The 16,222-nt window shown below is 39.3% G+C and overlaps 2 protein-coding genes across 2 annotated transcripts; both read right to left on the bottom strand.

The window, feature by feature from the left end:
- Positions 1-1,963: 1,963 nt before the first annotated feature.
- On the bottom strand, positions 1,964-9,462 carry casq2 (calsequestrin 2). Its single transcript, XM_084724995.1, has 11 exons — positions 9,062-9,462; positions 6,010-6,094; positions 5,147-5,247; positions 4,953-5,064; positions 4,412-4,485; positions 4,031-4,161; positions 3,819-3,864; positions 3,680-3,734; positions 2,767-2,867; positions 2,528-2,602; positions 1,964-2,421 (listed from the first exon to the last, which is right to left on the bottom strand). Exons 1-11 carry the CDS (start codon positions 9,296-9,298, stop codon positions 2,125-2,127), a joined length of 1,314 nt encoding a protein of 437 aa, XP_084581121.1. The 5' UTR covers positions 9,299-9,462; the 3' UTR covers positions 1,964-2,124.
- Positions 9,463-12,121: 2,659 nt separating this feature from the next.
- On the bottom strand, positions 12,122-13,772 carry LOC146322877 (potassium voltage-gated channel subfamily E member 2-like). Its single transcript, XM_084724071.1, has 2 exons — positions 13,662-13,772; positions 12,122-12,671 (listed from the first exon to the last, which is right to left on the bottom strand). The coding sequence occupies exons 1-2, from the start codon at positions 13,689-13,691 to the stop codon at positions 12,357-12,359; spliced, it is 345 nt and encodes a 114-aa protein (XP_084580197.1). The 5' UTR covers positions 13,692-13,772; the 3' UTR covers positions 12,122-12,356.
- Between the last annotated feature and the right edge of the window lie 2,450 nt (positions 13,773-16,222).

Raw genomic sequence — 16,222 nt, 5'->3', positions numbered from 1 at the left:
TAATTCATCCTAGGCCAGTCCATCACTGTTGTTTTATTTGCAGAAGTTACATAAATTCAGCACTCAGTGATTTTTCAAACATTTAACAAAAAATATCAGTTTGATAGGACAAAATGTTTTCTCAATAAACATTTTACTTGTTTGAGGCCTGTTTAGCTGGTTAGCTTTCAAATGCAAGTTCAAATACACAAGTTACACAATACACAGAGGTAAAAACGCCACCTACCCACAGATCAAGAAACATCCCTTGCTTCTGTATGATGTGTTTTCTTCCATTGTGTGCAGAGGAGATGAGAGAGCAGGAGTCACAACAGATAAGAGAAAAGCAACAAAGCAAAGTAAAAGTGAAGAATGCAGGAGAGGAAGAGAAACATGAGGAATTAGCATTCTGATGGGCTTTCCAATGTCGATGCAATAACGACTTTATTATCTCGCTGTGCAGCTGCTGCGCCCCATTAATTCAGGTGAGATAAACCTGATGGAGACAGAGGAAGGCAGTAAAAGATGAAAGAAGAGATTAGAGTTTTGCTACTGGAAATGGAGACTGTCAGCAGGTGGTTTTAAATCTTCAAAGGTGTGGACCCCCGGGCAGAAAATGCACCTTTTGGAGGTGAACCAAACATTAGATCTTAAGTTGTATTACCTGAAAAGAGGATGGAGACTAAAAGCAAGCTGAAATGGAAGCACACATTTACCACCCAGTTTGGTTTATTGACACTGAGGACAATGAGCCACAACATATGTAATTGAACAGGTTATAAATAAAAGAAATTAAGTTTTGAAAGTGCTGCTCAGTGGTGGAAGAAGCACTCTGGTTATTTACTTAAGTTAATTAGCCAGTACTACAATGTTAATATACCCCATTACGAGTAAAAGTCCACATTTAACTTTTCCCCTAAGTAAAACTTCAGAAATATTATCACAATGATGAGGGGAATAAAAGGACAGTTCACCCAAAATCAGAAATATATAGATAAATTACTCTACAGGCCAGAGGAAATATCTGTATTTTTTATTTTTGGGTGAAATGTCCCTTTAAAGTATAAGAGTAACATATGAAGTGCCAGTGAAGCACACTATGACAAGTTATTTCCTGCAATGAGGGACTGAGCAACTTCTGATAGAAGAAATACACGTTTCCATTGAATATTTGCGCTCTCTCAACTAATGTATTCAGATTCAGGTGCATCCCTGGTAGAGAGTAGAATAAAATGGAAATACTCAAACAGAGTACCTTAAAATTAGAAATGTACTTGCTTGCTATTCTACATTTATTGTGAGTGACTCGTGTTTGTCTTGAGGTTTTCAGAACGTAGCGGTTAAAAATAATTTGATAATGACAGTGATAGTTGACAATGACAGTCCTTTATTATCATTTATATATATAAATGAATGTCATGTCATGTGTAATGTCAGGTAAATGTCTGGTCCAGACATTTACGTGTCACTTCCCAAACCCACTCCAGGCTTATTTACATTGTCAAAAAATGACAGACTGGTAGACACATTATTATGAGTGGGCACGTATTCAGTACCATTGACCTAAAGATGGACAATGTGACGGCTCCCTACAAGTGAAGCCAAAACATCTTGAATGATGACTGCAGTACAGGTCATAAATCCCGCGTTCTCCATGTTAGCAGATACCACATGAGCCAAACTAAAAGATCAAAGTACACATCAAATAAATTTCTCCCAAAGATGGTTTCTGTCATTACTGTTAACATCACGCTGATGTGTTTTCAAGTGCTCATTTTTCTGATCAGTTTGGTTTTAATCAGTTTTTTTGATGCCATAAAAAGCAGGTTTCACGTCATGAGTGACAGCTGAGCTCTGCTCGCCAGGTGTTTGGGTGAGAACTCTACAATGCAGACTCTGGCTACAAATAACATCAACAGCGCAATATGGCAGCACTTATGTCCGATGTTTGGCTTCATTTTTGCAGAATGGGAGAAAGAAGAGATGCAGCGTCCATCTTTATTTAGGTCAATGTTCTGTACACATTTTGAATTACAGTAATTTCTTGGTGAAAAGTTAATTTACTGTACAGTAGTTTGAAATTCACATTAAACTCCTGAAGAATAAAAACTGAAGACGCAACATTCACTGTCCTCTAGCTGTGGATTACTCGTCATCATCATCATCATCATCATCATCATCATCATCATCATCATCGTCGTCTTCATTGTCGCCATCATCATCTTCATCATTATCGTCACTATCTTCATCCTCATCTTCACTATCATCGTCATCTTCATCATCGTCATCGTCGTCGTCGTCATCATCATCATCATCATCGTCATCATCATCATCATCCTCTGTGTTGACCTTGCCAGACAGCACATCCTCGATCCAGTCCTCCAGCTCCTGAGGGGTGGGCAGATCCTCCTCATCGTCCATGTCCATCCACACACTGTCGGCCTGCTCACAGACAGACGGACCGACAGACAGACAGACAGACAGGTCAAATCATTTCTGGAGAAGCTCATGTTACATCAGACAGTTTCCAGGTTTCTCAGGGACTTACATCTGTGACATTAACAACTCCAATCTGAGGTCGGAACAGATCCACCTTGAAGGTCTTCTCCCAGTAGGGGATCATCTGAAGGGGGTCAGTGAGAAAAAAAGATCACATTAGATGTGCAGCTTGTGAGCTTAATATTCAATTTTCTTTCTTTCTTTCTTTCTTTTTTTTGATGTTTCACTATATTTCTGGTTCTCCTGCCTCTGTGTCTTTCTAAGCCTGGAACTTTCATCATGTCTCACCAGAGGGAAGTCATCAGGGTCGATCCAGACGATGCTTAGCTCCGGTAGGTGGGTGTTGTCTCTGGCCACCTCCTTCAGGATCTCCAAGAACTCATAACCATCTAGAAGAAATTTCACACAACATCAAATTTCCTCATTCTTTTCTTACCAACAGTTAGATAGGAAGATTCAGACCACCCTCGTGTCTGTAGGTATAACGTTAGTTATCTTAGCTTTGCAAAAAGATTGGAAACAGGGAAACGAGTAGCTTGGCCCTATCTAAATGCAACAAAATCAGCCCACCTGCACCCCTAAAGCACGATAATTGACACAACTTGTTTGTTATATCTGCAAAAAAAAAAAAAGTTTTTCCCCGTTTCCAGTCTTTATGCTAAGCTAAGTCCCATATCTTAGCATAAATGAATTAGCTAACAAATTATTTAGCATACAGACATGAGAATGCTATATGATGATGATGATGATATTCTCTTCTAACTCCTTCTGCGTTCTTTTCTGAGTTTTTCAAATAGTGAGGAAGTGTAAATACAGACAAGTTTCTCTGAAAAGAAACGATCAACACAATTTCCAGTATCATCCGTAACTAAATCCCTTTGTGTCCAGAGATCTTGGTCTTGTCTAGTCTAATCTAGGATCTATTCCAGAGGAATTATTCCTGAGAACTCATGAAAGTAAGTTGGTTAACCTCTGTCTAATACAAGCAAAGTGTCTTATTACTAGAAATAAAAAACATTTTTTGTCCATCTGTAAACCTTTGGAGTAATGAGCTTTCTTCTTGCATAAAACTTGATAGTTACAAAACAAAACTGTAACCTTTCTTCCTTTTCATGAATTCTCATTTATGTGTTCTGTCTCACAGTGATGTAACATCTTCAAAAGCAATAATAATAAAAAAAAGTACATAACATGCACTTACCGGGGTCCTCCTCCTCTGCAAAAGCCACAATGTGGACGCCTTCAATATCATCCTCCTGAGAGGAAAAAGACAAATATAAATGTCAGGATATTAGAAGTGCCAGAGAAAACTAAATTTAAAGCTGTTAATCATCACTCACCCAGGTCTCAAACATATCTTCTGCACGCAGTTTTCTCAGAGTTGGTCTGACGGCACAGAAAACACACTCAATAACAGCCTACAGAGTATGCAGTGAAAAAGCCCTTATGTGTTTACAGACACTCAGAAATGCATCTTTTTTTGAAGGTCACAGGGATTTTGGTTAAATACACATTTGTTGAAGTATTTAGTTCAACATTGCTCTTTGTTTACCGTCTGTGTTCAGTTATGAATTCCACCAGCTCCTCCTCAGAGTGAGGCTTTCCTGGGATGGTGACTGGCTCCTCCATGAAAGGCTCGTAGAAATCCACCTCGTTCATCTTCAGAGTCAGCTCCTTGGCCACCTGAAGCAACAAAGACGGGTCACTAAAGAATACTGATTTTAAATTACACCCAGCAAAAATATAAATGCAATGCTTTTGTTTTAGCCCTCATCAGTTGAACAGAAGAGACAAAGTCCTCACTAAGACTGATTTTAACAAATTTGTGAACACAATTTGAGAGAAACAAACCTTTTGTGTGCGCAGATTTTTTTTACTTCAACTTGTGAAATCAAATATTGTGATACACTGAATTCATATGCTTGTCACTTACAGATTTCTCAAATGTTGCAAAGAACTTAATGTAGGGCTGGAATTGCTCTGCTGCTTCTTTAAAAGCTTCATAATCTGAGGAGGAAAGCAAACAGGGAGAAAGAAGGAGTTAAGTAGAGTTTATAGTGTTATAGTGTTTTTACGTAGCCTTGTTTTCCTGATCACGCATCTGTTTGTGCTTTCTTTGGCTGTTGTGTACATGACATTTGCACATCAGGGAGCGGAAATAGCTGAACTTTGACCTCTGCTTAATGCTCCCACAGTTGGTCAGATGGGATGTAGCTGCAGCTCATTGCAACAAGTAAACTACTCCAGACTCAGTTCTTCCACAGCATGTGAGACGGGACCAGACAGTGGCAGCTGTGTGTGCAGCAGTGGTAAAAATGGATCTGTAAATCCATGGAGATGAGGGGGTTAAAATGCACTCAAGTTATAATGAAGGGCATGAGCCACAGAGAGCCCATCACAGACTAACAAGGGACTGAGCGGTGTTCAAAGAGTAGAAAACATATTTGTTCATGCCAACAGCCTCGCACACTCACGCTCAGAGTCCTCGCTCTTGAAGTAACCAATGAGGCGGATGTCTTCCTCCATCCTGTCAAAGGCTCTCAGCTCCAGAGCATTTCCGATCACCTCCACCGGCTCCTCCAGCAGCTAGAGACAGGCGGAAAGAGGAGCTAGAAGTGCTGGTGTTGATTAATGGTAGCAGCTGGGAATATGTCTTTAAATTACTCACGTCCAACAAGAACTCCACCAGGGTGTTAGCAGAGAGCCAGCCGTCAAACTCGATCACCCGATCATCCTTGAAAACATACACACTGCCCTCCTCCTCCAGGCCTGTGATTGATGGAAATTACAGATCGATAAATGCAAACCCCAAATGCAAAAAAGTTGGGATGTTGTCTAAAATGTAAAAATAACAACAGAATGCAATGATTTGCAAATCCTTTTCGGCCTCTATTCAATTGAATACAGTACAAAGACAAGATATTTAATGTTCCAACTTATAAATTTAATTATTTTTTTTGCAAATATGCAGTCATTCTGAATTGACTTTCCAAAAAAAGTTGGGACACCCTTTCTTCTAACAACACTCATTAAGCATCTGGGAACTGAGGACACTAATTGTTGAAGTTTTATAAGTGAAACTCTTTCCCATTCTTGCTTGATATGTGACTTGCGGTGTCTGGGATCTCTGTTGTCATATTTTGCACTTCATAATGCACCACACATTTTCAATGGGAGACAGATCTGGATTGCAGGCAGGCCAGTCAAGCAGCCACTCTTTTACTATGAAGCCACACTGTTGTAACACGTGCAGAATATGTGTCTTACTGAAATATGTGGGCACATCCCTGAAAAAGACGGCAGTATATGTCACTCCACATCCTGCATGTACCTTTAAGCTTTAATGGTGCCTTCATTGATGTGACAGTTATCCATAATGCCATGTGGAATCTGGCATGGTTTGCACATCCAAAGACTGTTCCTAAAGCTATTTTACCCCTGACTAAATTTGTGATTTAGGGCAATTGACTTTCAGGTCTTGCAAGTATCAACCAGATTAAGGAGGCTAAAATAAGGTCTTCATATTCTCACCCAGTTTCTTTGCCACCTTTGCATCTTTATGGGAGTCGACCATTCCAAAGCCAATATCCTTCTCTTCCACAACCTGAGCTACAAGCTGCACAAAAAAGACAAAAAAGCCATGATTCAAAGAAATTAAATGTAAAGACAGACATGATTGACATGACAAAATTATCAATTTTAGGTTTAGAATTGCATCTTCTGGTGTAGTGACGAGGTTCTAGGCAGTGGAAGCACAAATCCCAGTTCGGTTAAAACATTCACCGAGGCTGCTTTTGTGGGGGGAAAAGTGAATAGGAGCATGACTGCAGTGTCGAATAAGGTCTTAAGGCAGAAAAATGAATACCAAAGTTGGCAATATTGCAGAGGTGCTCAGCTGTCCAGGGGCTACGGAGACACGGTTACATAATCAGCCAGACTGCCTTGATCTAAATATAACCAAAGCAAGAGTATATGCAATTGTTCTGGCAATTGCTCTGTGAAGTACAGTAGGTGACCTAACAGAGACTCTCCTGCCATAAATGATCCTCGTGTGCAAAGGTAACAAGCTTGTTTACACTGTGATTGAAAAGTTAAAGGCACCCTGTGGAGTTCTGACCACAAAGTTGTTTTTTTTTACAACTGGGCCCCCATTTTGTTAGCATTGTGTAAGAGGACCATAGACCATATATTAAATAGTGGACAGAGCTTCCAGGTCTGAAAATGAGGCCAGTGTGGAGGTGCCATAACACCTGCACTCTTTGTGATGACCAGCAGGGGGTGACTACACTGGTTGCAAAAAGTCGTCTGCCTGGATTTACCTTTATGAGAAAATGAACGCTCTTCTCACTTAATTAATTACCTCAATAAACATTTTCCTAATGAGTTTATGGTCTCGATTGCTACTTCCAAGTCTTCTTCAATAAAGCATGATGTTCATTTTGTAAATTGTGGCCCCATTTAGAGTAAAAAACATAATGAGCAGGGTATGTTTTAGGGTCCAGCTACCATGTGATTGACAAGTCATTCTCGGTGCATCCCTGCAACACACAAGACTCGTGAAGCTGAAATCAAACTGTCAAACTAGACAATGCTGATCAAATATGGATTAACCTAAAACATGTTAAACAGATATTAGTGTACTGTGTAGCAGTAATATAACTAAGATTGTGACCTGGTGGTCACAATTTTGTGTCTGGTTTCCAACTGAGCTTCCCGAAATTCAGACCAAGCTGTAAAACTAGGCAGTGTTGATGAAATATGGCTAATATTCTGTTTCTACGTCTATTTCTCACCTAAAATGTTTTCAGAAACACATTGTAGTGCTGCCATTATTTCCTGCTAAATGTATAAGCACCAATGAAGTGGCAGTATGTAACCCATCAGCTCCACGCTCTCATTAGCACTGTGCATGCTCTGTTTGCAAAAAAAAAGATGACAACCCTCATAATGTCAATTTCAAAGGATTCAAAACTGTAGTCCACACATGTGTCTGAGTGTTATTGTATAAAACAAAGGTGCAATAACAATTGCAGAACATTGCTACCAAGCAAACATGAATGTAATCAGTGCACAACAAGAAAACTCCATGGGGCACCTTTAAATGTTTCCACTGATTAAACAAATAGAAAGTGAACAGATCTCCAAGTTGTAAGACTACAAAACCATCTGAAAGGTGCATCCATCACTGGTGTATAGTAGACTATGATCAGCTTTAAAATTCTGCATGGCTCCTGTACATGAGTGACTGAGGCTGTAGTTACATGGCCCACCTGTGCTGTGTAAAATAAGTGAAGCTAATATCAGGACTACATGACTGGGCTCAGATTACCTTTGACAGATCAGAGAGCAACTCACGCTCAGCCATGTGTAACATGAGACAGGGCACGACGCACACGGTTTCCTACTGTATGGCATTCAAACACAGATTCATTTAGTCTATCAATTAGACATGTCTCCAGCTGCTTGGCTCAGCCTGAATAAAAAAATTCTGTCAAGCTGTCTTACTTTTACCACCAAAAACTAATGCAGAGCAGAAGTTGTGCCCTTCATGTGTGTTTCTCAAAAACATAATGCTCATGAACTCTTGGCCTATTTCTGCCAGCAGAGGTGAGCCACAGGGAGAATTAGCTGGATCTAAGGGATAGAAGCACATACTAAATTTATTTAAACTTCAGCTTAAGCAATAGCACTGCATTTTATTGGACTCACTGTGCACTCTTACACTGGGCTCCACCAACAAAGATTAATTAAAAAAAAAAAAAAAAAAGCAAATCTAAATTCAAAATTCAGCAGAGAAATTAGAGCTGTTGGTACATTATTAAGTAAAAGAGAAGAAAAAACAGTTAATATTTTCTCCTGCTCTGTATTCTTTAATGTCGCATTATTTGCTAGCTACCTACAAGTCAATAAAATGCCACACTGATTGCTAGCTAGCTATAAAGTAAAAGCTAATAAGAACACAAAATGCAAAAACAGTTATATTGTCTGCTAACTAGCTAAAAAGTTAACAAAATGTTAGATTGAAAAGATTGATTAAAAAGTTAGTTAGCCTAGTTAGCCTCCTCCTGATGGTTTGGCAGAGAAGGGGCCCACCCCCCCAGTTTAGGAACCACTGGTTTGGAGTAGGAACTAAACTAAGGTTTAAAGAGAGGTTTAAATTTAATCTGATTTCATTTTAAGCTAGTTTGGTGCAACATGATTATATCAACCTACAGCAAGATGAGTTAAACCATGACTTAATTGGGTTTATAAAATAATCATTGTTGGTGCAATCCAGTAGAAAGAGACGTTTTTCTTTTACTGTCTTACTTTTACTGTACATGTAGATATACAGTGACCTTGAGAAAACTCATGCACATGCACATTCAAATGGAAAAAATTAGAGATTTATATCTCACCATTTGGATCTCTGATTACTGGAGCACTAATGTGGAGTTGTTATACTCTAAATCTTTCATAATACTCTGTTTAATTATACAAACAACCAAACCAAATCTTCACCTTTTGTATATCTACTTAATTTACAATTTCATCTTTAATTTTGTTCCTGCAACTCTTGCTTTTCCTTTTCTTGATACTTTACCTCCAGCACCAGCTCAGTCATCTGGTGTTGTTTCTGCAGCTCCTTGCCGTCTGGTATGGGCCCGTGGTAGAACAGGCACACCATGCTGTGCTTCTTCAACGCTTTCTTGTAGTTCTTGTCATTGATATCTAGGACACGGTCTTTCCCGTCATACTGTGGGAACTCCAGGCCCCTCTCGGCCGGGGCCAGAGGCACGAGGCTGAGGCAGGGGAGCAGAAACAACCAGAGGGAGAGCATGGTCGAGAGCAACCACACACCCCCAAAAGTCAGAGTTTGGTTTTAGTTTCACAGTATAAAACTGCACTCAAAGGTCACCTAAGCCCTGTGAAAGGGGTGGGGAAATGTGCTGCAGAAAGTTTTAGAGCTAAAAGTTGGTCCGTCAGTGGCAGCTCTCAAGCATCCCAAAGAAATCCAGCATCTTCAAGATCTATCAGCTCTTTCTTTCACTCCTTCACGCCTTCTCTCTGAAGACACAAAGGCAAAAGAGGAGCACAGTCCGGCCTGTGAGGTGCTCAGGGGGTGGATACCATACATAGCAGCAACTCCTCTCCCCCTACCCGTGCAGGACAGGCCCATTTTTAGGAGACCAGTTGTTTGAATGCTAAAAATAAAACTGCAAGTGAGAAAGGGAGATAGCAGAGGACAACAGCGTTGGGTTTAATGGTGAGCACAGTTTTTGCTCCCTCTGATGTCTCTCTCAGGGCGTCCATGATGTGGGAGGAGAGAGCTGAGCCTCCGGAGATTTGGGGGGTTCAGTTATTCCGAGGCATTAAAAGACTGTGAGGACCAGATAACGTAGTGGATGTGAGGTTTGGTGCTCGTGTGGAAAATGGGGGTGTATTTTAAGTGACAGCTTCATGATGCCAACAGGTGTGTAAAGGGCAACTCCAAAAATCTGTGTCGTGGTTGTTCTGCAGATGTGGTCCCACGAGTTTTGCATGTTCAATCTGACCATGAACTGAATATATTATTATCAATAATATATATTTCAGTTCTTTCTAGCATTTTGTGTCTTTCTTTTTTTGTTTCTGTTTTAGTGTTTTTAAACCGTGTTGTAATGTTTGAAAACAGCATTATAATCCTCAGTACGTATGTATGTACATATGGCATAACTGACAATAAAGTTGACTTTGACTTTGGTATAAAGACATTTGGTTTGATTTGGGTGTGATTTTCCTTTGGTATTAAAAGAATTTTACGTTTGAACGTACAATTTTGTTTTCACAATTTCCCCCATTTTGGTCTTCAAACACTGATACATTGACTTAAAGATCTTCCTCTTAAACTGTATATTCAATGTTCACATATAACAGACCTATTAAATTGGCAGCTTCTGGCCAAATCCAGCCCTTTGATGACCTCAAGCCTGCCTATTGATCATAAAGGTGGAGATTTATAGAAGATCATAATTTTATTGGTATAACAATGAAATGGTAGCATAACCAATTCATCTGTTGTTTAGCATACAGACACTTGTTTTATTCATTAATTTTATTATTAAGGTTCAACACAGGCTGTTTAAGCAGTGAATTTAGGAGAGTCAGTCTGAATGGATCCCTTAAAAAGGAACTGAATAGGCCTGACATACACCATTATTACACTATTGACAAAGGGGCAGTAGCTGCATCTCTATTTTGGCCTCTTCTTTTCTACTCTTGTGTACAAGAGTTCCCTAGCTGCTTAGGAAGTAGCCTCTTCTGCCCTCTGCAGGTAGAAACCATCTATGACCTGCTGAATTGTGAGTGTTAAATTAATATCAGCCCTAAAGGTGGAAGATACTTACAGTACAGTAATTCTCAACCAGGTGTTTTTATGCAGTTACCAGGGGATTTGTGAACAGAAATATGTTGTAGCCTTTAGAAAACAATTTAATATTATAATTTTGGAGGAAAGAAAACAAAAGTAGGATTATCACTGGTGTCACACTGATCATTCGTATATCTACTATCAATAGGCTTTTTAACAGCAGACATTTATGACTTGTCATGGTAGGAAAAGAACAGGTGTTACAAATTCAATTAATGCTGGCTCTGTGTAAGTGTTCCAGTAAGCCATGACAGTGTGACAGTGAACCAGTAACATCTGAACCCTGAAACTGAAGCAGATAAATGGAGGTCAGCCCCTGTAAGTTGTACTATTTGTACATCATTATGTGAAAAGCCTATTTGTTTGCTGATTAGTTCCACGAAGTAACTGTGCACTGCTGCTTTTCACTATGAAATAGTTAATAAGCTGACATATTGTTTCTACATTTCTGTACATGTACAAATTATAAATGCACAATAAATACGTTCTGCCAATAGGGGTCTAACAACAAAATAACAAAAGATTTAATTTGATTATGTCATGAAGTAGCGTGGGATCATAGGAGTTGTTTTCGCCATTGCAGATTGACAGATCATGTTCATAGACGAGGTAATATTAAAGTTTTATTCATGTTACTTTTAGTCATGTTCCCAGATTTCCCTCTTCACTCCAAGTATCTGGTGTGTCACATTTTCCTGTTAAAGCAGCCAGCAAGAAATGCATTCAGTAAATTCCATATTTTCAATATATAACATGTCTAGCATTTGTATACATTTTAATGCAGAAATGTTACATATTATGGCTTAAACAAAGAAGCATCTGAAGCATTAGACACATAGGTGAAGTTTTGAGTTTTGAGAAACTCAGGAAAACTTTTTTCCCTTTGCTTCTAGTCTTAAAGTTATGTTACATTTAGCTGTACAGTTTACACAAAAACATGACAGTGTATCTCGTCATCTGAGTCTTGAACACATAAGAACAACCAAACACACACCAGCCCACATGAAAATTAAATAGCAAAATGCTATGACTTTATTTTCCTTTCCTGTCAAATACCAATTAAATTTATTAGTCAACAGCTATTTTACAACTGCATTTATTCCTGTTATGCCCTAACATTGGGGGTCGCTGCCCCCCAACTTCAACTTTGTGAGTTAAAGGACCAGTGTGTAAGATTAAAGCATAAATGAGCAGAAGTGGAATGTAATACGTATAATTTCATTTGTGTATAATCACCTGAAAATAGGAATCATTATCTTAGAATGAACCGTTTATATCTTCAGAGGGTGCTAGTCCTCCTCCATGATTTCCTGCCATGTTTCTAGTGTAATCTTGAATGGACAAACCAAACACTGTCTCTAGAGAGGAAAGAGTGAGATGAGGTGTTTGTAATCTGCAGTCCCACCGCTAGATGCCACCAAATTCTACACACTGGTCCTTTAAGTGTCTATGTTGCATTATGGAGCTGAAAAGTTATTTATTTAAATATTTAAAGGTTGAAGTCACTCTGTTGTTGAGCAGTCCACTCCTCCTTGATGTACTGGTGATAGGGGTCATTGGAGTGCTCTCTCCTCTTGGACTTGACTGTGCTCACCAGGATGGCCACGATGATGAAGGCAAACATTCCGATCATCACCGCCAGATACCAGATGACGTTCGTGAAGTTCTCCTCAGCCAGAGTCTTGTCCAGAGCGTTGGCTGCAGCTGTCACGTTACGCCTCCAACTGTCCAGGAAATGACCCAAAGTGCTGGTCAGGGATCCCTCCAGGTGGAGGGTCAGGTTGGACCAATCAGACGGACTTATCTGGTTGTAGGGAAAACAAAGACTGTTTGGCAATCACGGACATTGTCATTTTTATATGATCTCCTATTTTTTTTTTTTTTTAAATTGGGGTTGAACCTATATAAGCAACAGCTAAACTCAAAGTTAAGAAGAAAAAAAACAAGATTCTGAACCAAACTGAACCTTTTTCGCCTTCTGAAGGCAGGGCATGCCAGAAACTGTTGCTTTAATGGCAGATTTAACATCAGCCCAAGGGACAACAACTGAAAATTTGCCTTTTCTGCTAGCAATGGCTCATTTGCCGTGATTTTAATCACTTTGCAATGTCCCTGAGACCCAATGAAATGAAAACTATTTCGGCTAAAAATTCATGTACATGTACAATCCCAATTCCAAAAAATTGGGATGTCGTGTAAAATGTAAAGGTAAGGTAAACTTAATTGTCACATTTTCAATTATACAGAGTACAACATACAGTACGCTGTTCAGCGCCTGGGGAAACAAATGATAAAAAAAGAGAAATTCAGAATGAGTTTATATTTACAATAAAGTTAATCAGTTTGAAGGTTAAATAGCTTGTCTCTACATTGTATACAACTGAATATGGGTCATCAAATATTTGCAAATCATTGCATTCTGTTTTTATTTACTGTTTACACAGCATCCAAACTTTTTTGTAGTCAGGGTTGTATAGAACCACATCAATCGTGTTAAAAACCTGATTATGAAAAGAGTTTTTCAAGGATTTTAAACTGCTTTGTAATTTAGTGACCACAGCAAACATTGTTACAAAGGCTAAAAGAGTTCAGGTCTACAAATCAATGCTGTGATATAGAGTTTTGAAGCAGCATGCAACAAGTAATAAAGCTCAACAAAGGACCATATCGTCAGTGCACAAATAGACATTAACTGCTTCAAAGTTATTTTGTCTAGCAACTCATCTTCATTCAAGCATAGATTAAAAAAAAAAACATACAGAACATTTTTTCAACTTTTCTATACTGTACCAACCTTTGGCCAGGTTTCCGAAGGCCACATCATGAAACTGGTCAGGAGATGAAGAGGACAGTTTGAGGTGAAAATAGAGCAAAATAAAGAGAGACTGACAGGCAAGTGTGACTGGTGAGAAAGCAAAGTCATTCACTCACAGGAGCGCAGTCAACCACTGTTCACAGTTTGTTTACTTTTTAATCTTTTCTGATTGTGTGAGTCTGTGTGTAAGTATATGTGTGTGTGTGGGCATGACTTTGAAAATGTTATGCATACAAAATGCTGATATTCCTTCCACCTGATAAAGAAAGGGGAATGCTGAAAGTCATTACAACCCGCAACAAAAAAAAAACACCCAGAAAAACACAAAACTTTCCTGAATTATGGTGACAGATGAAAAAAAAAGTATAAAAATAATGAAATATTAACTGGCTGGGTCGTTTCACCTGTACTTCCTAATCTGGCCACACAGAGGGGTAGCATACAAGAGAGGGTTTATCAGTCCATGGAAGTTTTACTGTAGTTTCCTCTGGGTGGCAGCACAATGCAACACATTTTGGAGTCATACTGACATGCACTGACATTTCCCCAGTGATGCGTGTCCATGATTGCTTTAATATCAAATTAACATTGTTTGTCTTCCTGCAAATCTGTGCCATTTGGCTCAGGCAGGAGTTGAAATGAGGTCCTTATTTGATTGAAGGTAAAATGAAGTATCCGTTTCAGCCACAAAGCAGCACCCTGAGGTCACTGAGAGTCATTGTCTCCCTCAAGGACACTTCAGGTTAGTATCTGTTTGCTGACAAGAATGCCTGAAACTGGATCTTGTGTTTGAAGGGGCGGCGTTTCTCCCCCGCAGTTCCCCACCGCTGGAGTGGATGTCTCCCACCACCTCTGATCATTCCCAGATCATTTATGTTTTGCTATGCAGTGCCAGCGGGTGGACGCTATGCTGACTTTCTGCTCTGTAAAGTGAAACAAGAGAGAAATGGGACAGTGTGTACAAAGATCACAAACACAGAAACAGATACACAATACACTGGGACTGAAAATGAGCTTGTAACTAGTAAATTTCCACGTGCTACACATTTCTCCTCTACTCTGAAATGAGTAGTGGAGAAATGACAGAGATAGCAAAACTCTAATCTGATGTGCAATATGCAAAATTTTTTTTAGAACTGTTCTACGAGAGATCTGCAGATGCAAAATTGAAAATGCAAATGTGCATGTGCAAATCTATGGTTAATGTCCCTAGATTTCTTTCCTCTGTTTCTCTCCAACTCTGGTCAGTTTTCAACATCTGCATGTCTTGATAAATGGCATCTCAGTAATCTGATGTTTCACAACATAATGTCTCTTTAAAACATCAGGAATTTCTCCGCTGGCTCAGTGTGATGAAAGCACGTTACAACACAATGTGTGTTGAAATTAACTGACTGCAGGGGACCTGAACATCTGATGCTTTTCACAATAAAGGACGGGGACACTGCATCAACCTAAACAGCATCTTTCCCACATCTAAAATCATTCACCAGACACATATTTTGGACTGGTAAAAGTGAAAATACAGTGATAGAGTGCAAATATATGTATTTGATACAATATTGTTGAATGTTGAGATCAAACGTTTTCCAGCTTTGAAGCATTATTCTGCGACCTTTTCTAAATCTTTCTCAGATTTAGATGGTATGATCATTCAGAGGGATTTTTCACAACTTGGCAACATAAAGAGTACTGTTATTAAGAGCTCATGGATGATCTATACAAAATCAGCTTTAGTGGCCATTTATGTGTGCACACACAAGGAATTTGACTCAGGTGTTTTATTACTCTCAGTGTACTTACAGTATAATAGATATGACAGTATAGTAGACATGACAGCTAAGAACAAGGACAACTGAAAGATGTCTGTGACGGTTCTCAGTCATCCAGGTCATGGTATTCATCTCAGTTCTGACATCTTCAGTTCTGACTAACTTGTTGGCAGTTACAGGTAGTCATTGACTCACACTGCCATCATGCGAGTCGACTCGCATGATGGCAGTGTGAAACGTCTTCTAGACCTCTACCAAGTCCAGTTTGCCAACAACAACCTTTTCTATGACAGCTAAAAGAGTGCACTCAGTAGAGTGTAGATCTCCTTTTGTATAAAACAGAGAAGTCAAAAAATAGAATTACCGCTTCACGATTCTGTCTCCACCAACCAGTCAAGTTAGAGTTTACATCCATGACTGTTCAGCCTCATATGATGTATGTAGTGAAGACTCTGAAGGAATTTAATATGGAAATTTTTGATGACACAGTCTATGTTTGATGTCCATTTTAGGAAGGGAGAATGCTGATCCCAGATGTTCTTGAAGGACCCCAGAAACCAGATTGATTCCACAGCAGATACAGTGGTGTTGAGGTTGAGGTGCAGTCATATTAGCATCAGTTAACCATCAGTAAAACAGCCTCATAGCAGCAAATTCCAGTTTGTGGAGGGCTTTTCAGGGACTTTCTGTGAGTTTGCATGTTTGCCCCATACTTAAATGTGTTTCCTGTGTGCTCCAGTTTCTCTCATCATTAAGAACATTGTATGC

This window comes from Lutjanus erythropterus, chromosome 8 (genome assembly GCF_056507025.1).
Source record: "Lutjanus erythropterus isolate fLutEry1 chromosome 8, fLutEry1.hap2, whole genome shotgun sequence".
In the NCBI taxonomy this organism is placed as follows: Eukaryota; Metazoa; Chordata; class Actinopteri; order Lutjaniformes; family Lutjanidae; genus Lutjanus; species Lutjanus erythropterus.
Note: the sequence above shows the minus strand (reverse complement) of the source record. Positions and strands in the feature narration are given on the sequence as shown.

Bases quoted from the DNA above. Each gene is read 5' to 3' on its own strand.
- casq2 (XM_084724995.1), bottom strand. From the start codon at position 9,298: ATGCTCTCCCTCTGGTTGTTTCTGCTCCCCTGCCTCAGCCTCGTGCCT. The intron at 4,162-4,411 runs GTAAGTGACAAG...TTGTTGCTTCAG, and splicing joins TTGCAACATTTGAGAAATCT to GTGGCCAAGGAGCTGACTCT. The intron at 2,422-2,527 runs GTAAGTCCCTGA...GTCTGTGAGCAG, and splicing joins GAGTTGTTAATGTCACAGAT to GCCGACAGTGTGTGGATGGA.
- LOC146322877 (XM_084724071.1), bottom strand. From the start codon at position 13,691: ATGATGTGGCCTTCGGAAACCTGGCCAAAG. The intron at 12,672-13,661 runs GTTGGTACAGTA...CCCTACAACCAG, and splicing joins CTTCGGAAACCTGGCCAAAG to ATAAGTCCGTCTGATTGGTC.